The sequence below is a fragment of the Phalaenopsis equestris genome, unplaced genomic scaffold (assembly GCF_001263595.1).
Source record: "Phalaenopsis equestris unplaced genomic scaffold, ASM126359v1 Scaffold000428, whole genome shotgun sequence".
In the NCBI taxonomy this organism is placed as follows: Eukaryota; Viridiplantae; Streptophyta; class Magnoliopsida; order Asparagales; family Orchidaceae; genus Phalaenopsis; species Phalaenopsis equestris.
Window position 1 is genome coordinate 5124647 of NW_018164869.1, and position 22469 is coordinate 5147115.

General features: G+C 38.0%; 1 protein-coding gene across 3 annotated transcripts in view; it reads right to left on the bottom strand.

The window, feature by feature from the left end:
• LOC110027394 overlaps window positions 1-22469 on the bottom strand; it is a 39485-nt gene that overhangs the window by 12276 nt on the left and 4740 nt on the right. For all 3 annotated transcript variants that reach the window (XM_020728798.1, XM_020728797.1, XM_020728796.1), the window contains exons 2-3: window positions 9325-10344; window positions 8732-8957 (exon numbers count right to left, since the gene is read on the bottom strand). In XM_020728798.1, the coding sequence (XP_020584457.1) occupies window positions 8732-8957; window positions 9325-10344 (1246 nt within the window). The remainder of the gene's footprint in view (window positions 1-8731; window positions 8958-9324; window positions 10345-22469) is intronic.

Sequence of the window (22469 nt, forward strand, 5' to 3'; positions counted from 1 at the left end):
ATATGCATATCTGTGTGTGTGTGTTGGTGTTGGGGCCAGGGCAAAGTGAAATGTATGGATTATAGCGAGAAATGATGATTTTTCCAGATTTCTACATTGAAACAGAGCTAAGGCTCATATCTCTCATACGAATGCGCAGTATAAACTCTAATTCAAATGATGCCTTTGTCTCTCATGTAAGCACCGGTAGAAGTGGAACACTTCTTCCAGCATGCAGACAAGGGAGCGAATTGTCTATCTTCAATTAGACTAGAAGTAATTTAGATTTAAAGTTTATTGGGATTAAATAGAAAGAAATTATATTTAAACATTTTGCACTATCCATATAACACCATTTATATAAAAAATGATTCATGATGAGTATTGGAAAGTGCCAATCCACATTAGGAAGGAATTTTTTTTTCTATTTTTCTTATTTTGGAAGTATTCCTATTTTGTCTCCTTTCAATGTGTGTGTGTGTGTATGGATTATAGCGAGAAATAAATATTTTTCCAGATTTTTACATTGTATCAGAGCTAATGTGCATCTATCTCATATGCATGCACAGTAAAATCTTTAATTCGAATGATGGCTTTGCCTCTCATGTAAGCACGAGTAGCAGTGGAACACTTCTTCCAACGTGCATACAACGAAGCGAATTGTCTGCATCGACCATGCTATAGGAGGCCTCTCGAGGACTCTGCTACCGTGTCTGCTTGCATGCATTGCGTTAGACTTACCCGCCTCTGCTCCTGAAGCTATCGAAGGCCTTATAGCTGCGGTCAATCCTTATAGTTGTGGCCCAAAGGGGAAATATTGTCTCTTGCAGTTGTGGCCTGCATCTTCCGCTCGAAGACATCGTCAAATCCTCACAGACCCGTCCCATGAATATTCCGCTGGAACATAAAACTCCTTTATGCCCGTCTCTTCCGTTCGACGCTTCGTTCGAACAATTCGAGCTTCAGGTCACTGTGGTTCACTGAAGTTGCGCAGAAAACAATAATTTGTTGCTGTTCAAAGCCTTTTTTTAAGGAACATAAAACCCTAACTCCCGGAGATCGATCCACCGAGGGCACACTGATACAGAGATCTCAAACTCTCCGCCGAGTCGAACACGATTCATGACGTCAGTCATCCTCTCACAAGTCAGCACTTACGAACGACCCGACTATCTTTGGTTTTTATTGTTGAATGCGTGGTAATCAAGAGTTGTCCATCTCCCTCTAGTTCTTGTTCTCCGGTCAAGTCAAGCAGCCAAACTAAGGGTCCTCCGCTTTTATCCATGCAACAAGTCTGCTCGAGTCAGGCTTCACAATCTTATCATAGCCAAACACAACATGACCTCACAATCTTCTTTCCAGGAAGTCACATCCAGATCTGAGCCCACATTCAGTCCCTATCATGTATTCCAATAACAATTCAGAATTCAGCCCGTTCACCAATGAGCAAATTGTGGAGCTGCAAAAAAGGTTTAGTAATGGTTCTAGTTCTAGACAAACATCACAATCCTCTGTCGAACAACCTATTAGCCTGTTAGCACACCAAGGTATCTTATCCCATGCTTTTAGCATTCAGAACAATAAATTAAAACCTTAGATAGTTGATTCATATAACCGCAATCATCAACATCAATAAAAATTACAACCCATGTATCGGTTATTCTTTATTCTGAATAGTTGATGGTTCATTTTCACCAAACAGGAACTGGATCAACTGAATTGACAATGAATCTTCATATCTACTATGTGTTTTATATTCTAAAATTAAATTGCTACTACTCTCAATCAACAAACTTGCTCGTGACCTAAAATTTGTAACTAAGTTTTATTACAATTGTTGTGATTTTTAGGTTGTGGACTCGGAAAAGGGGATTGCAGTGTTACGATGCATGGTGGTTTGTGCTTGCTCAAAGAAAAAAGTTTCATCATTAGGCAATGTCATTTGGCAATTTACCCGCCTCCCCCCCCCTCTCAACGTAACATTGGTGTTGCTGCAGTTCAAGGGAGACGGATCACAAGAACAGTGTCGAATTGAACTGAGCGGCTTCCCTTTTGATTTCTTTCCAATTTTCAACAAATTTCCTTTAATCGTTCATTCCTTTCTAGTCCTTCCCTATATATGAGTTGTACTACGATTAGAATTCTCAATTTTTGGCTTAAGTTTGTTTAGGACAGTCGCTGCTATTTGTTTTCTCCCTTCGAGGACTTGTATTTGAGGGATTGGTGGTTCTCCAACATGATGTGTTGATCCATCCCCTAACCTTCCGCAACATTCGTGAATCGATCCCCATCATCCCTTCCCTGTTGTAGCCGCCGAAATAATAGTGTTTTGATGTTATTTCCTGCAATTCCACCAATTCTAGCCACCTCCCTCTCTTCCCAGGTTGGCTTCCACCCAACATAGTCGGCCTCCACCGTCCCCAATCTCCCCATTTTGCTTCCTGACTACTTACTTCGCTACAACCGCCCAAAACTATTGTCCCATTTGTTGTTCTGCCGTTCCAGCCTCCCTTCCGACTACGCTGTTGCCTGGACTGCAACTCATTTTGTTGTCTCTGCAGTCCCAACTTGCTGCCCCCATACCGAACAAAACTTATCTTGCTATCCTACAGTCCACTGCTACCCATCATTCTCCCAGCCCTCCGCCTTGCTGACAACACAATTCCAGCCCTTCCTTTTGCTGTCCCACCCACTCACAACTCATTTCAGCCACCTGCCTCTGCTCCTCTAACACCTAGCTAACCACCAACACCCATGGATTGAGCCCTAGTGTGAGTTTGTGTCGTGTCTATTGTAATTTCTCTTTCAAGTGTGTTTGATCGTAACCACATATTTGCTTTCAGTAATAATATTTATTTTTCCTATTGTTGTTTGGGTTAACTAAGATAACATTTGGTATCAGAGCTAGTCTAACCCTAATACTATATTAGGGCTTCTACATCCCTCATATCTACACCCAAAAAAATTTTCTTTCCCACCCTACATCACTATTACACCCCTTTTCCACCTTACCCACACACAAATACTAATCATGCCACTGAAGAGATAAGTGTCAGATGTCAATCATAAATTTACTATGAAAGAGTTGCAGTGACAGTTCCATTGATTGCTTAAACAACTCAATAAAATAAAAAAAGACGGCCATTCAGACGAGTCCATAGCCACAACGGTAACTTACTAGATCACAGGAATGGAGTAAATCTCTTCCGTCATAAGGATTCTAAGAATGGAGAACCTCTACTTTGAAGATTTGATCAGAAACTGAGAAGCCATAATTTTGAAGTTCAGGTGGATTTATCATATTTTGACGATCATATGGACCCAAACGAGGTCATCGAGTGACTCTAAACCTTAGAATGTGTCTTTAAGTTCAAGGACGTCTCAACTGACGAAATTGTGAAACTGGCCTCCAATAAGTTAATGAAGAGTACATCTCAGTGGAGGACGAATTTGAAGATGCTTCAACAATGAGAAGGGAAGAAAAGTTACTATATGACCCAAGATGAAACTAGATATGCAGCGCCAGTACCTATCAGTTTACTATGACTAGAAGTTCATACCCCAATTTCAAAAATGGAGAGACCACATCTTACAGGCAGAGTACACCAAGGGGTACATCCAAGCAAATCTTGCATGAGAAGAAACTAATTCAAAATAGAGAACAAATGGAACAAACCAATATTTTTAAATTTGTCCCGACTAGAAAGTGTTTCAAGTGCCACGAATTTGGGAATATAAAATCAGATTGCACAACTAGGAGAATGATCTTTTTGACAGATCAGGGACAATTAAATAAATGGACAATGTGTCGTAGACACTGAAAAAAGTGAGAAGACAAAGTAGTATCAGGTTCCAACTGATGAGGTAGAAAAACACACTCAAGCCGAGTCCATGGGAGAGACTACAACAAAATTGACATTAGTGGTCCATGATGGTCCAAGTACGAAGAACCAACACAACACACACAACGACCTCAAATAGAAGAATTTCACTTTTTCAGATAAATAGTCTACTTTCTGAGTTGCTCAGTCTGAGGAAGGTCCAACTGGTTAGAAAAGTGATGTTTTTGAGAAGCTTTTGCAAGACCATATGGAATCAATTGGATACTAAATTCATTTCAACAATGCAACCATCAATAGATGGCTAGACCGAAGGAATAAACCACAACGTTAGAAATCGCATTAGGAGCTTGGTGAGTCAGAACATCCTACAGTTGGATCCAGTTCTTTTTGAGAAGAAGAAGAGGTTTCTCTTGAGTTAGCGTGCTATAGATTTCATGCCTGAGTTGATTCTTCTTGACATATTTGTTTACCAAATTCATTTAGCTGGGTGTGAGTGAGAGAAGTAAATTATAAATTACTTGTTTGGGATGAGTTGAGAATATATGTCGTTATGCAATTTAAGCTCAAGTTATGCCAAAAGTGGATGAATATATATTATATCAAGATGTCCTTTGGAATGAAAACACCTATATGATTGACTTAACGAGAGTTTACAATAATGTTGCTCTCGACAAGGTCGAACAGACTACTATGAGGAGACAAGTTTTGACTGAAGAGGTCGAAGCTCTCAAAACCACGAGAGACTAACGTTGCAACCCCCAATCCGCAATATTACTACAGTGCACAATAGAATGGTCACATGAACAGTGTCAAATCGAACCAAACGACTCCCCTTCTAATTTCTTCCTAATTTTCGACATATTTCTTTTAATCATTCCTTTCTACTCCTTTCCTATATATGTGTTGTATTAGGGTTTGGATTCTTAGTTTTTGACGTAAGTTTGTTTAGGACAACTGTCTTCAAGGCTTGTATCTGAGAAATTGAGTAGTGCATCGGTTGTATCTCTCCCAAGGTAGCGATTATCCTTCCCCTAACCTTTCGCAACATTCCTGTATCAATCCCTTTTGCGCCCTTCCCTTCTACAACGACCAGAATAGCATTTTTTTGTTGTTGTTTCCTGCAGTTCCACCAATTGTAGCCACCTCCCTCCCTTCCCAAGCTTGTTGTCGGCCAACACAGCAGGCCTACACCTGTCCTGAACCTTCCTGTCTAGCTTCCTGCATATTTCCTCGACTGCCGCCGCCCACAACTACCATCTAAGTTGTTGTTCTTTCGTTCCGGCCTCCCGCTCGTCGCCGCTTGGAATGCAACCTATTCCACTGTCCCTGCAGCCCTTGCTTGCTACCCCCGCATCAAAAGTCCACGACCCTTCCCCTTTGCTGCCCCTCATTGTAGCCACCCTCCTCTTTGCCAACGCAATTCAAGCCCCTCCTTTTGATGTCCAAACCACCCACAACCCATGTCGGCCACACACCTCCGCTCCTAGATCACCTAGCCAACCTCCACCACCCATAGATTGAGCCCTAGTGTGAGTTCGTGTCGTGTATGTTGTAAATTTTCTTTCAAATGCATTTGATTGTAACCACCTATTTGTTTTTTATATTGTGGTTTGGGTTAAATCCGGTATCAGTAGCCTTCACATCCTTTTTCCGTAATTCAAAGTGACATATGGGGATCCTCATAAGTATACAATCTAAATGGGGCACGATGATTCGTATCATTCATAATTGATCACACAATAACAACATGGATATTCTTTATGAAAGAAAAATATAAAACAAACACCATATTTCAATCCTTTCATTCTATGATTTTTAATAAATTCCAAAACAAAAATTAAAATCTTAAAACTAATAATGCTAAGGAATACTTTAATTCTATCATTAGTACTTATCTTTCCAAGTATGGTTTTGTCCATATAAGTTCTTTTGTGAATACTTAACAAAATGGGATCGTGGGAAGCAAAAATACACTTGAGGTGACCCGCGTCATTATATTATTTAATCAAGTGCCTAAACATTTTTTGGGGGAAATCATTTTCACAGCCACGTACCTCATAAATAGGATGCCTAGTCGAGTCCTACAATTTTAAATTCCCCGTAATGTTCTCATGGAATCTTATCCACACATCCGTTCGTTTCTTCTGACTTATCGTTAAAGGTTTTTTATTGTTTTGCTTTTGTTCACATTCATCAACAACACTGCACAAAATTTAATCTAAACTACTCCCAAGTTTCTAAGATACATTTTCCTAAATTACTCATCAAATTAAAAAGGTTACAAATATTTTTCTACACCACTAGGAAAATATACATCTTGATGGATGTCACATTCTTTGAAAATCAATCTTATTTTTCCAAATCTAAAATTCAGGTGCTACACTCAAGTAATATCAGATTTGAAATTTTTTCTAAGATACTCCAATCATTTTTCCTTTAATTGAACTGGATCATGTCCCTCAATCAGCTTTGCTTGTCCATACTCCGCCTCAACCAGCTCCATTTGAAGAAACAAACTCTGTCACAACAACAATCCCAATTATCTCTACTCCACCTCAACATGACATTAATGATTAAGAATTGCATATATACATCAGAAAAAGGACTGTTGAGAATGTAAATAACACTATACAGACTCGGGATTGTCAAGAGCTAGAACCAAGTTCTCCCAATTGTATTCATAAGAAAAAGAACTGTCAAAATAACATCCCATTAAGCAGAGCCTCTTATCCATCACATTTTTAGTTAGATTCAAAAATAAAATTGTTAATTCATATGTACAAGTTATACCGATTTGATTGAATTATATGACAGAATTAATATAAAGCTACAATCCTAAATCATTAAAAAAAACTATTTATCATAAAATTACAAAATTGTACAAAAGTCATGCCAAAAAAAAAGTAGTGAAAGTGGGAAGAGGAAAAAGTAAAGGCCATCATATTTCGATTTCAAAACTAGCATGAAATAAGAGCCTAATGAAGAAAAGTGAGAAAATGGTACTTAGTAGTCTCATTTTGAAAAGAATAAGAAAAAAGAAAAAGAGGAGCAAAGTCAAAAAAATAACTCTATGATAATGTACTTTCCAGAGGATAATGCACATTATAAGTGCAGAAAGATGGGAAAAAACAAAGAGCTTGGTGTTATATTCCAAAGCTAAGAAAAATTAAAAAGACACTCAATTGAGGCTACTTGGTGTTTACCTGAATCTCTAACAAGAATAGACTGGTACTTGCCTTTGCGGCATGCTTTTTCAGGAAAGATTAAAGGAACTTGTGTGGTAGCTCACCTCAACAAAGTGCTTGAAGCCCTAAGTCTCTAATACCTAATTGAATACATTACCAAAGCTTGTCAAACCTTTATTGAGGCTTACCTTTGATGATGTAGCAAACATCCTATGTCTGCTAAGGATCAAGTAACACGCTTTTTATAGTAGTCGAAGCACATAATAGATTTGAATCTGATATTAGATTTATGGCAAAAAAAATGATTCTATTATTTTACAACCAAATTACTCAATTACAAATAAAAAATGACTTATTCAATATTTGATATATTATATTTATTAAAATTTAAATATAATAATTAGTTTAATCTAAATGATTTCCAATTTGGCATGCTTTCAGACCACTGCTTAACGCACCCTAAAGATCTTTAGCCTGTATTTCTTCATAGAAAAAAATCCAAGCATAACCTTTTTTACAAAAAAAAAAAAAAAAAAAAAAAGAAAAGAAAAGAACACACACACGAGTAAATTTTTCCACAAACAGAAAAAGGGATAATTACATACATATCATTCAAAACTTAGGTGTTTACAAAATAACCAATCATTACATTTTTTGAACTGCTAAACTCATGCATTTATGCATTCTACAATCAAATTATTGGGAATTCAATAAAAAATGAAAAATACGGGTTGGAATTTTATTATGAATTTTGGTATTTGGATCAGAGTTTTAAAAAAGAGTGTTATAATTGTAAATATCAAAGTTTCAAGTGTTATATAGCTACCCCTAGGGAAAAAAAAAGAGAAAACCAAACTACAAGGCCTGCAAAGAAATAAATTACAATTTTCCTTGAGGGCATTGATATCATTAACATCTTAGAAATTAATTTAAAAACATGATGGTTCAATGTATTCTAAAAAGGGACTCAAAAGCACCATTTAAAAAAAAAACTGATAAATTACACATTACCATTAAAAAAAAAACCAAAGGAAGAAACTTATGAAAGATCAAAATATAAGAATCGAGATAAAATTATCTCATGACTAAATAAAGCTGATCAAATGGCCTATTTCAAATCTATTATCACTAAAGTAGCCAAACACTACAAGATAACTCTTCTTGCTTATTAAATCTGTTCACCTACCTTCAGTTTTATTTTCTGTTTATTTTTCACCTATATTTTGTTTCTTCATTGTAAATTATTTTGTTGACTTAATGAGATGGTTTCATTCCAGCTTTTCATTCAGAGCAAAATGAAAAAAAAAGGGAGAAAAAACTATGTAGAGCTACATAACATGTTTACAGAGTCAAGGCATATTAGTTATTAGACATGATCAAAATTAGCATCGACTTGTTTTAGCACTTAAGAGCTTTGTGTTCATGCTAGGCAGCAATGAAAAGCATCTCATTTGTACATTAGGATTACAGCCCTGCAAGCAAAAACATTGCCACATTTTTTACAAAACGGCGACACATTTGGTAATGAAATTCTCTAGAATATTCTACATGGACCGTATGACAGAGATACAGTTCCCATTCATTAGTAGTTTGATATTCCTATTTTTCATTCAACGCTAGAGCTTGCTAAAACTTTGCTGGGGCGTGGCTTTATGAGATTTGAGCACAGCTTAATTAAAATAGTAGTAAATAGCACTTGTACAAAGATCATATAGCTAAAAATACCTGCAAATGGCCCTTTTGATAGATCTACAAGGTCTCGAAGAGCAAAAAAGTCATTGCTTTCAAGAAGATACCTACGAAATCCAAGGCTTTTTTGAATAGAACTTCTGAATGGACAGTTGACAGACGGAAGCATAGCACCTATTTTCTTTCTGAAAACCATGACATGTAGTAAAGCAGGAACTTTGGAAAATAGAAAGGGATTGACTGCACTCACACAGAGCATAGGCTGAAAAGGAAATATTATTTAATAAGTTTCAGATGTTTATCCGGAGCCATATTCTACATCAGGAAAATGCTTACAATCTTCCATAAAATCAAAATGAAAATGTAATATTTAACGTATATGAATTGGTAAAATCAAAATAATACATAAAAGTAGTTTTGTGACTAGTGTATAAGCCAAATAATGATTATAGTTACTAAAAAAATCTTAACACAACTATAGTTCAACAACTAGTTTTTAAGAAATAACGATAGGCTGCCTGATATTAAGCATGCAATACAATCAAGAAGAAACAAAAAATACAATCAAGAAGAAACCAAAAAAAAAAAAAAAAATTTAATCATTAAAAAAATGATAAAAATCATATTACCTGGTCATAGATGGATTCAAGATATGCTTTAGCCAACTGAGATACTGGATGTAAGGTAAAATCCCAGAGATGCAGTACTCTTGCTGGCAAAACACTAGTGTCATTTGTATGGCATGAAGCACAAAATAGCTGCCCAGTATACTCACAAAACCGGGGCCTGTTCCACCCAAAAGTCTGTACAAGTTCCCGAAAGAGGGTCTTTCCAATGTCAAGGTGTCTGTGACACCCTGCACAAGTATAGTGTTGTATTTCCAGCAACTGTCTTAAAGACTTCTGAGGTTTTATCTCAACTACAAGGGATATGGTCTTCCCTAACAGAGAAGCATCTTCTGGATGCGGCTCACCACAATCTGGATTTTCATCTTCAGCAAACTTCTGCAGATATTGAGGAACAAGAGATTGAAACAGGCCAGATTTGAACATTGCTTTTCCTGGAGTCAAAAACATAATCAATGGGCTAGGAGTTCCAAAGGGAAATCTAGAGTTAAGGGTGGAACGCAGACAATCTTCGATAAGAATACTTCTCTCCAAAACAACATTTGGAGAAGCATTACCAAAAAATTTCCTAGAGTCCTGCTCAACTCTAGACCATGCAGAAGGAAGACTCAGACCATGACCAATAAAAAGAGTCTTCAATTGGCGGTAAAGAGCAACGAAATCACGGTAGCGACGTTCAACATTCCATTCATCCGTACCACTCCAAACTTTCATTTGATATATTGTATACTCCCGGACACCAATTAATCTCTCTCCCAAAGAAACATCTCCCTTCTGCTGTTTTGCCCCAACTAACTCCACTCGATCAATTTTTGACGAGACTTGGACAGGTGGATTTATGTAATCCATGGCAGCAGTCGAAACAAAAGAACTCCCGTCCCCAAAATGACGTGGCTGCTGGCTTACATAGCCTTGATTAGTTTGTAGGTACATGGATCCATGGCTATTCCTCGAGTCAAGTAAAATTTCCTCCATTTCAAGAACCATTTCATCATAAGAATCAGATGCATCAAATTTCTTGACCTATGTGTTATCACCAACAAACATTCTAAATAACATAAATGCGCATAATTAATACATAATAAAGTCAAGCAATTCTAAGAAAAGAAATCATGGACAAGAAGGAAGATAAAAAGAAGAGCAACGTATAAAAGAAAAGAAAGTGTGTGACGTAGCAAAAGACAATTTTCACTTCAAGCATAAAACCACATTTTTAGCCCAAAAACAAAGCAACAATGGTAATCAATATTAAAAAACCAAACATATATGTTGTCAAAAGTACATGGCTTCATGAATTGTCATTTCTTTTTTACTAGTACAAATGAATAATTTCAGGCAAGGTTTCCATCTTTTCAATTTTAGGAGTTACCCATCGTCTTTTTCCTCAACAAAAGCCCTATTTTTTAAAGGGCCAGCCCTAGAGAAAAGGTTAGGATGCCTCAATTGTTACCCGGATACAAACCGAGGAAAACGGCCACTCTTGCATATGAACCTCTCCCTTGATACATAGATATGCATAGTGGAAAGAAGGGGAGAGAGAAATTGGAGTTCATTAGTAAAAAGAGAGAGCGAAGAGAGAATAGAAGAATAAGCATTAATTTCAATTCATCAATTAATGAACCCGTTACAAGCCATTAACTATTATCTACACAAAGCAGAATAACAAGATAGAACAAAATAATCAAATCATCCACCATCAAAAACTCAATCAACTACTAAATAATTCAAAATTAAACCTAAGATTATCCAAAAGGATAATTTAAGCAAACTGGAGGAAAATAACATAATAAAATTAAAATAAATCCTTAAAATTATAAAATAATTAAAATATTGTAGAATAATATTCTCATGGCAAGGGCCAGATAGACTCCTCTTTACTTGGAAGAGTACCATAGAGGCCCTTTACTTGGAAGCCTTGTGTCCATGGAAGAGGCGGAGCAACTATTTTATAAAATCTCTCAAATCTTCAATATGTACAAACTAAGAATTAAAAATAGAAAGGAGGCTCCTGATCCAATCATCTCAAAGCATCATACAACTTTCCCAAAAAAAATTCCATAAAGGATCCTATCGACATATTCACGTGGCAGAAGTCGCAACATCAACTTTTATGTTTTTTGTGAAGAAGTAAACAATAGCTTTAAAACATATAGAATCATTTATATTTTGGACTAGAATCTTGCAGGATTATTGGAATTTGTAGATTGAACTGCTCCGATATATTGATGCTGAAATAAAATAAATCCCCATTTCCATATCATCAATAAACTCGGACAATATCTTAGATCTTGGCACAAGAATAATCTCGGAGACAACCTCGGGATTAGAATAGGTAAGATGCTTTATCACAGGTGATCAATCATCATCATAAAGTTCAATTGCAAAATCTAAATAAAAATAAAAATAAAAATCTACATACCTTAATTTATCATGAAGATTAGATTTCTATTGGTTGAATTTTTTGAATTGAAACAAATTTCAGGACCATTGAGGTTTTAGAAAATATGATACCGGAGTTAACCCTAATCACAATAGGAACGAAAGTATTATTGTTGAAATTAAAATAGGTTACAAGGATGATTCTTCAAAACAACAAATAAATGATAACAAACAAAAAAAGACACCCTAGGGTTACGGTGACGGGGTGAGTGGTGGCTGGCAAGCATGTGCATATGCTTGCAGGAGGTGGTGGTGACAGCAAAGTGGTTGGAAGACGGTTTTGGCATCAAGTGGAAGGCAGGGGAAAGGTTGCGGCGGCGGTTAGGGAACTTGGATGGGTTGGCAACAACCCTGGATAGGTTTGAGGGGCTGGGAGGGCAGTTGGAGACGTGGAATGAGATGAGGCAACAATAGGTGAGAGGGATTGGGATTGGCGACAATAGCATGTGCTGTGGGATGGGTATATAACAACAACGAGAAGGCGAGGAGATGAATTATGATAATAGGAGGTGGGGTTTACGGCTGATGGCAGGGGAAATAGTTGGGTTGAGGTGTGGGGAAGGTGGCAGCGAGTAGGTAAAAAGGAAGGGAAAAAGGTACGCGCCATCTCTGGACGAGTTACAGCTAGACACCTTCTCGCCATCAGATACAACCCTAAAATGGAGAAGGAGATGTTGGAGGTTATCCTAACAGAATTCTTAAAGCAAAAACTGAACTCTAATGACAATAACATAACATATATATAGTTGATAGCGATGAGGGGGAGGCTCCTCCTCTTGGGCGGCAACCCTAACCCAAATATATGGGCCAACTGGCCCTTCCCTTCTCTTGGTTGAACTGGTTTGGTTAAGTACAGCCGATTCAGCCTCCCGCCCCGAGGAGCCTTACTTCAAAATATCATCACGAAAAGGTGATTTTGAATTGAAATGGAGGATAAAATCATATGTAAAACCATCATAGGATCTATACCGATGATATTCATGCCTTTCATAGACCATTTGACATGACTAGTTATAGCGAAGAAATAAAAGCTATGGTCACATGCAAAACTATTAGTCATTTGCACTGTAATTGAATGTGTCACCAACCACATCATCATGAACTATCAAGCAATAATTCATTCAGGGTCTATTTAAGGTAGATGCAACTTAATAACAAGTTGTTGCGTAGCAGCTGTCACAGGAAATTGTTGCAGATAAGCTTGTTGTCCGTTTGTTTTTTGTTGTTTGAAAACGGGTGTGTTGCACCTGTTTATGACCAAAAAACAATTTTGTCTGTGCATAGTAATGTTGTTTGCAACAGAACCGTTCATACCAGTACATTCCATACTTGAGAGAAAATATTCAGTGCAGAAGATTACAAAACAAAGAAAACACCTCATTAAACAGTGAGTAACATGACTACCAAAATTAAGAAAATAATTACTAAAATAACAATTAATAATATGATAACAATATTTTTAAAATGTAAACGACCAATTTCATGAGATAAACCGTCCTCCAATGATACTCTCCACGTCTGAACAACCTTGGCGGTGGAATCTTCCAGTCTATCTGTCCATCGAAAATAGTCGCAACTTTCTGTGATTCTCCTTGAATACCTGTAAAACTGTCTCTCGTAGTTATGTAGTTGACACGAAAAGAGTATGGAACACTAAAGTCCGAAGTAGCATTAATTCATTCTGCGACATTATGTAGAGAGAAGTCGTCCTGGTGGAGCATTAAGTCCATGATTTCTGTGAAGTTTCTCCAACAGATCAATGAATACCATCTGTGTCATGCATAACATATTGTTAAACCTCGTTAAGTGGCGCGCAAACAGCCTCCTAAACCATTTGTCGCCAACATAGAAGGATGAAATGCAAAGGGAGTGTTCTATATACGAGTTAAAATACTCGTACATCAAATACACTATAGCTACAACTCTCTTTCTACACTTTTCTCTATTAACATCCATGTATTTCATTGTCAAAGTTAACACATAAACATCAACAAATTATCAATAATCATATAGCAATATAAACAAAACCAACATCAAAATAACATTATTGAAGTAAATTCAAAACATAACGAAGAATAAAAAACTCTCAGGTAAAATAATATTTCAAAAGCAACATAAATGTCTAAAGCACAATGTCCAAAGTAAATAAACAGATAACAAATATGAAATTTCTCACAATATCTAGCAAAAAAAAATTGTCCCTCATGCCTTATTGGTCTCATGAAAATGACGCAGGTAATCCACACTATGGTTAGCGACCATCGTCATGAAAAAATCTCTCCAATTTAGATCTTCAAGTAACTTCATAGAGAACAAATACAACGGCATATTCTCGTAAATTTTTGGAGTTGTTTCCACAATTCGCATAACCTGCTAGACAAATGTTGTTTGTGGTGGGACAGAGACTTTGGTGCATGAAACCACCAACTGCGATACCTGCCTTTTAATGAAAGCAACTCCCTTCTTTTTCTTCTTCTCAACCTTGGGCAGCTTTGATTGGCTACTGGATTTGACCCCATTGCGGTTCAGGCTAAGGCCTTCGTTAGAATCACCTGTTTATTCAGCTGTCAAATTTGCAGGGGTGTCACCAAACCTCGCCGCACTAGGGGCACATGCATTGTTGCCCATGTCAACAACACTACTAAATATATGATCTAATTTCTCTTCCGGTTCAGGATCGATGCTACTGTATTTAAATTTTTTAGCGACTAACACCACCTACAAATTCAATTGACATGTTGATGGACTTGAAAAAAATTTAAAAAATAAACAAAAATAGTGGACATTTAAAAAAATGCTCACCGTCAGTCCCTCAACCCACTACTCCTTGAAAACGTCAATTGTTCTCTTTATCGGATCTCAACCCAAGCCCGTGGTTTCTTGCTTCAATTTCTTCCAGATTTTTCAATCGTTTTTTAACTGATCTCACTTGTTTATCAACTACATCTTATCGTACTCTCCACATATACTTAAATTTTTTTATGATATTGTCATCCCTCCTTGTTGAAATATGTTGACGACCTATTTCTCTTCTCGACCTTCTTGAAGCATAGGTCTCAGATATCATTTTAGTATCCTTAGCCCACATTGCAGATGAACCAACCTCTTCGGTTTTAGCCATCGTGTATAATAGCATGAAAAAAAACTAAACAACATTTGCTATAAAAAATATTTAACACAGCACAAAGAAAAATGAGAATGTCACAATAGCATCACCACTACCCTGCCATACCACACCACCTACACATCACCTCTACCACCACCCCACACACACGACACACCATTCACCATCTCACCCACCATACCACCAACACATACACCACAACCACCCAACCACTATCTTTGTCTTCAAAAACATTTTTGCAACGCGCTCGGACCGCTCCCCGGGGCGGGGCATAAGGTCTTCCTCCCCAAGCCCGCAAGGGGGGCATATACACGAACAAGACTTATGCACGGGATGCATTGGAGCACAAACACGCTCACAAGGCGTACACCTAGGCCCAGCCTCCCATTTGAATAAAACGGGGTTGAAAATCCTTAATTCTAAATACTTGTTCAATTTGAGCCGCACACAGTCATTCTCCTGGCAGTTGAACTTGACTTCTCCTTCATCCTCTTCTTCTTCTTCCTTCGGCTTCTCCTTCTTCCTTTCTCTCCTCCGCACAGCAGCTGTGCACTTGCATCCTTCTTCTTCGTTCGACTTCGCATTGTCTACGTCTTCCTCTCCTCTCGCACGTAAGGTTGGATCGGGCTCATCTATGTCGTCTTCCCTTGCACTCCCATCTGCATCATCTTCTTCCGCTCTAGCCCGAGGTTTACAATGTTTTATGCTTCTATATTTGTGGCTATTGTAGTGTAGAAAGTTGAAATTGAGAAATTATGTGACTTTAATTTATTATTTTACAATATTGCATATATTTTGGTTGTTGTAGCAGATGTGCTGCATTTTTATGATTTCATTGTAGCTGCTACAGTAATTTCATAGTAGCAGCTACGGTACTTTCATTGTAGTTGTTACGGAGAATCGCAAATTTTTTTCTTTCATTTTAAAGTTTTGCTAGAGATCACTCTAGCTACAAAAAATCACATTTTTTTTTCATGCACGCAATTTGGTAGAGGTGAATTTGATCTGGTTTTTTTAAATGACTCAAACATGTTTACTTATTTTTATATGTTTCTACTTATTTTAGCGGATTTTTGCTAGTATTTTGAAGATTTTAATCCTAGAAGGCTTGTTTTGTTCGTGTTTAATTTTTTATTATGCACAAATGATTAATTTTTTTTCCTTAATATTTATATTTCTTATTTTTTTAATATTTTGGGGTTCGGTCTCGCCCCATAATAGCTAAAATGCTTCACCCAACGCCAACCCCTTTTAAAACATTGATCACTACCACCCACTTACCCCCACCAACAAACAACCACCGCCACCTTGCCCACCACATAACCACTACCACCACACCACCCACTTACCATCACCAACATCACCACCACAAACACCCAACACAACAACACCGCCGCCACCAACTCGTAGCCACCAAAAACTTATATAGCCAACACACATAGAACCAACACAGAACACCAACACACAGCTGATGTCTTTTAGCATGCTTAATTTCCTTTACATTTTGCATCTTTTTTTAATAAAATTGCACTTTAAAGAATGATATTTTCATGTTTTTTTGCAGGTATAAAAGATAGGGGATTTGGAGTAAATTGGAGTGAAAATGGAGGAAAAGGAGGCGATTGGAGCAATGGAGGAAATAGCAAATTGGCGCCTAAGCGCTAGTTTCAGGCGCTTAGGCGCCACTCCATGGCGCCATGGCCTCGCAGATGGGCGCCTAAGCGCTCAACATGTTCCCGCAAACAGAGAAGATGACGCTTAAGCGCCGCAAACAGGCTCCTAGGCGCCAGAGATTTACCAGGCTCACCCAAGAAGGTGGTGCCTAGGCATCGCAGACTGACACCTAGGCATCGCAGACTGGCGCCTAGGCGGCAGAACTGCCCGCGGCGGTTTCAAGACGAACCAGAGAGTCATTTGACAAATCTAGATGGTTGAAAATGCACTTTTTGGCATTTTTAAGTTGGGGAATCCTCCAAGGACACCAATAAGTTTTAGATAAGAGCATATATTGTACATTTTTCTTCCTTGCTTGAGAGATTGGAGAGGGAATTTGAGTGCAATTTTGTAAGAGAGTTGTATAAGCATTACAAGAATCAGTAGAAGGCTTTGGAGGAATTTGCATCTTTATTTCAGAGGAAAAAATCTAAGTATTGTGTTCTTTATTTAGTTGTCTTTGTTGTAAACATATAATCGATGGATTTGCTTTAATGTAATGAAGTATTCTAATGTGTTAAACATGTTTTGTGAGTAGAACTCCTTTACCCTTCTCTTGTGATGAATAAGTTGAATGTGTAGGATGTTAGAATGATTATAGAATTGATATTTATATCTTAAGGTGATAGTTTTACTTTCATGTTTAATTTACTTATCAATCTGATCAGTTGACTTGTTAAAATTTGTTGTGAACCCATAAGATTTGGGAGGGTCATGGCTTCATTCGACTAGTAAAAACCACAATGCACTAGTGGGTAAATAAAAGGTAGTCCATAGAGTAGTGCAAATAGATAGGGAAATAGGATTTGATGGGTGTAAATTGTGGACTCTAGAGTGACAGACTAGAATTCTAACCAATTTGATCTAGTGTTTAATGAATTAAAACTTGGTTAGCCAAATTGAGGGTATAAGTTGGAGACTCTAGGATGACAACTAGAGTCCTAACCAATGTAATATAAAGTTTAAGGAACTAATACTAAATTAACCAAACTTCATTATGCACTCGACAGAGGGTAAAGAAGAGGAATGTTCCTTTTTGTCACTAGATACATTAACAATTCATAGTATTTGATCATACAATTTACTTGTACAATCACAAGAGAAAGGTAGTTTTTATATCTTGATATTCACCAACTGAATTGATCTAGATAGGTTTAACTTAGTCATAGAATCTTAACTTAGAAGCAGCTGCTAGGAAAGTCAACCTTAATCGACAATCCAAACCGAGACCTTAGCGTAGAAAACTAGAACTTCTCTTATTGGACTCGTTGCCTCATTCTCTATGAGATCGACAATCCAGACTCAATAGAACCCTATATTATTGAAACGATACATATACTTCCGTAGGAAACCACAGTGAGTAATAATACCTAATATTAAAAACTAAACATATTTGCTAGGAAGCAGATTAAGTTTTTGATGCCTCTACAGGACTTATATAAAAAATCCTAATCCCTGGGTGGATCAACAACCACCATTTCTTCCTTTTTTCATTGATTCCATAGAGTGAAGCCCTAAGCAAACCACAAACGGCAAAAAATTTCATGAATTTACCTCTCAAATTCCTTTATCAAATTATACATATAAATCCATAAAACCAACTCACAAAAGTGAAATTTTTTTATGAATTTCTCCCTCAAATGCTTTCATCAATTTCTCCATAGAATCCATAAAAACGACCCACAAAAGACGATCACAGAGCTAAGCCATAAATCAAAAAGAACAAAGCCAAAAAAAGTAAAAATTTGTCATGAATTTCTCTCTCATATGCTTTCATCGATTTCTCCAAAGGATCCGCAAAAAACCAAGCCACAAGAAGTAATCATAAAAATAAGCCATAAACTGCAAAAAACAAGCCACAAACGACAAATATTTTCGTGAACTTCTCTCTTAAATGCTTTCGTCAATTTCTCCATGGAATTCATAAAACCAACCCACAAAAGGCGAGCACAGAGCTAAGTCATAATCTGAAAAAACAAAGCTAGAGAAAGTAAAAATTTGTCATAAACCGAAAACTAGAAGCCACAAGTAGAGAGAAAGAATGAAAAGAGGAGGTATGATGGAATAGCAAGCTTTAATTTCATAACATTAATCAATGATTATGTTATGATGGTACGTCGACACCTAAGGGCAATTGTCTTTATTCGCCTAAGGTTAATTTAGTCATTCGTCATTTATTATTGTTTAGTAAAAATAGGGCTAATATGTGTAGGGTTAGGAGGATGTTTGCTATTGTTGTCTTTGGGTCGTAGGGTTAGAGTTTGGAAGAGATATTCTTCCTCTCGAATTGCAAGGTTTGGGAGAGATTGTCTGCCTCTTGAATTGTAGGTGATTATCAATTGTATTCTTGTTGAGTTGTTTAATGTTCTTGCAATAAAATATATTGTGCCCTAATTTTTTATGGAAAATCGTCTTGATCCCTATCAAATGGTATTAGAGCTCTCGGTTCCTGGAAAATCAACAGCAGATTCGCAGAATCTAGCCATGGGAAACACAGTAGGATAGCGTCCTGCCTACAGTCGCAGAACATTCAAGACAGGATCGCGGCAGGAAGTTACAGTTGTGATGTTATCTGGGGAGAGACTACGGGATTGTAGCGTAAAGAAGGATCAGAACCCTGTCGTACAGGCGACGCTTTCCGTGACCTCGCCATATGAAACTGTCATGATTGGAGCAAGCTGAGAAGCATCACAGCATATAGAGACCCGAAAAGCATCCTCCCACTCCGTCCAAGTGATACAGTCGTGATTAGAGTTAACCTGGTGGACACAAAGTCAGGGGTTGCGGCTCGTGACCTACCTAATCGACTCGAGAAGCAAGGTTTGGCTTGCCCTATCTGTGATCCAAGAAGCACAAAGGTTTGGCCTCCCTAACCGCAATCCAAGTAACTGAACTGTGTAATATAAAAGCAAGGAAAGGATCGCGGCATAAATACCTCGTGGTGCAATCGTGATTCGGGCTACCAACAAGGTCAGGGACATGATTTCAACACAAAGGAGTTTCTAAACCATATAGGGAGTAATGACAACCAAGAAAATGGATGCTTTGGAGGAAAAATTAGCGGAAGAGTTGAGCCGCATCAAATCTGAAAATAGAAAAATATTTCTCGTTCACGGAGGGGCGGTTCGAGAGAAGATTCACAGTCCTAGAAGAAATGATGAAGATCATATAAGTTCAAACAAAATCACCTCTGCACGCCACAGGATAGAGTGACAGCGTCGAAAATGGACACGGGCAACAGCAACCAGAAGGATTCGCGTGACATCAGGGCAACTTCCCTGCTTTAGGCGAATGAAGGTCTGCAATGTCGAGTGAAAGAGTTGGGATCGGATTCAAGTGGTAGCCTCTAGAGGAAATTGCACAACATCGTGAGATTTGGAACGAGAGGCAATAGACAAAATGGGACAACATGCGATGCGGGAACGAAAAAGATATTGAAGAATTTTGTCCTGGGAGAGGGAACTATCGTGGGTGGATCACAGTTGAGGGTTGCATCCAACTACACTAGTGCCTTTGATGGTGGCAGCCTTCCAAGCGGAAGTCGATTCAGAAATAATGAAGAGAACGAGAGAGGTGAAGAGCACGGGAGTTTGTAAGGGACTAATTTGGTCAATAGAGGGTATTCAAGAAGGAGACAAGAAGATGGTACTTAGTAGTAACCTCAATTTGAGCAAGATGTCAGTGGCGTTGAAGACAATGATGAGGGTGAGTCAGAACATTGGACTGAGATTTTTGATCAAGTTGCATATCATGAAAGAGACATGATACGGAGTTGGTTGAGAATCTAGGGATCGATAAGCTATTGGATGAGTTGTTTGGGGCGATGGTATTCTCCAAAATTGACATGAAGTCGGGGTAGCATCAGATTCGGATGCTACCAAAGGATGTGCACAAAATAGCATGTCAAGACGGTGAGGGTCGCTGCGATTTTCAGATTAAATGAAAAAAATTGTTAGATGATGGCGTTACATGAGAGTCATACAACCTAATCTAACAACAGTATTTTCCACCTTGAAGACAGAGTGTCTTTTTGAGAAGAGAGTAATGTTACGACGGCGCTTGAGGGCAATTTAGTCTTTAATTAGCCTAAGTTTTTTATTTTTTTTTAGTCATTTGTTATTTATTATTGTTTAGTATAAATAAGACTAATATGTTTAGGGTTAGGGTTATGCATGAGATTGGGTCTTGTACCTTAAAGTAAGGATTTTGGAGAGATTTCCTATCTCTTGAATTGTAGGATTTGAGAGCAATCGCCTACCTCTCGAATTGTAGGTGTTTATCTTATATATGTATTGAGTTGTTTTATGTTCTTGCAATAAAATATTTTGTGCCCTAATTTTTGTGAAAAATAGTCTTAATTCCTATCAAATGGCATCAGAGTCGAATGATACAGTGCTCCGTCTGTTCCTTTCACTATTCGCAGGTGCACAACTTCATATCTTGAGATTTAGTCACAATTTGACCTAGCCAGGATTCAACAACGAGATCGACGCATACAGACGCCATCAAACCTAGCTATACATCGCACAATTGGAGCTTGTTGGGAAAATTGACTGGATTGTTTCTTACAGAGGGTGGGATCGCTACTTCCAAGGCGCTTAAGTTGCGCCTTTTCCTTCGTAAAGAATCACGCAAAACATGCATACATAAGTCTTTGGAGGAAGCAATGATCGGATAGCGGGATCAAGCGTGCTAGTTGCAAGAAGTCGTGATACCATGGCAACTGAAGCTGTAGAGTCGCGATACAGATGCCGACTTGCGATAGCTAGAAAGACAGATAGGATAGCAGCGTGAAGTGACCTAACCCCATTGGTACAGTCGTGATTCAATTTCTATGTGAAGCATCGCAATTCACACTGGGACATTTTTTATCCTCAACGAATTTTTCCTCAAAGCTCTAGAACCTACACTTGCTCCCCCCACCCGCGACAATCATCCGACACCCTCACTTTCCATTTAGACATTCCTTTGATCCTGGTCACTACTGATCGAAAGAGAAAGTTGTGTTTTAGAATCAGCTAGCCATAACAGGTCTCTTCAGCATACATACATGATTCAGATTGACAACGGGCTTACTATCTTGCGGTACATAAGTGATTCATCGATGACATTTCGGCATACAGGTGATCTAGCCTTTCGTAATCGAAAACTTTATGGAGAATAACGACGACTAAAAAATAGATGTTCTGGACGAGAAGTTAGAGAAAGAGACGAGCCACATCAGATTTAAAATAGAGGAACAATTCTCGGTAATGGAGGAGTGTTTCTCGTCCATGGAGGGAGAGTTCGAGCGGATGTTCATGGCCCTGAAAGAAATGATAAAGAAGATCATAGAGTTTCATACAAAATTGTTGTTGCATGCAATGGGATCGAGCAAAGGCGTTTTAAGCGGATGAGAGAGGCAAACTAGAAGGATCTACGAGACATCAAAGCGACGTTGTTGCTTTAGGCAAATCTAGAGATGTGAGATCAGGCAAAAGAATTGAGAGCAAACTGGAACGGCAGCCATCTGAAGGAATTGTGTGGCACTAAGAAGTGTCATTATTTTAGGTGAATCTAGAACTGCAGGATCGAGCGAAGGAACCGAGAGCGAGATCGATCGACAAAACTTAGAAGGAATCATGCAACCTCCGAACGTCTGGAATGAACTGAAGCAAGCAAGATTGAATGAAGGAATTGGAGCATATTTGAGCGACGGGATCGAGAGAGAACTGCACGTCATCTAGAGGTTTGAAATGAGCAGCAACAGGTAGAACGGGACGGCGTCCAATTTGGAGCTAGAAGATATTGCTTCAAAAAAATTTGGCCTAGAATAGAGAACAATGGTGGGTGGGACCCTAGCAAAATGTTGCATCCAATTGCATCGGTGTCC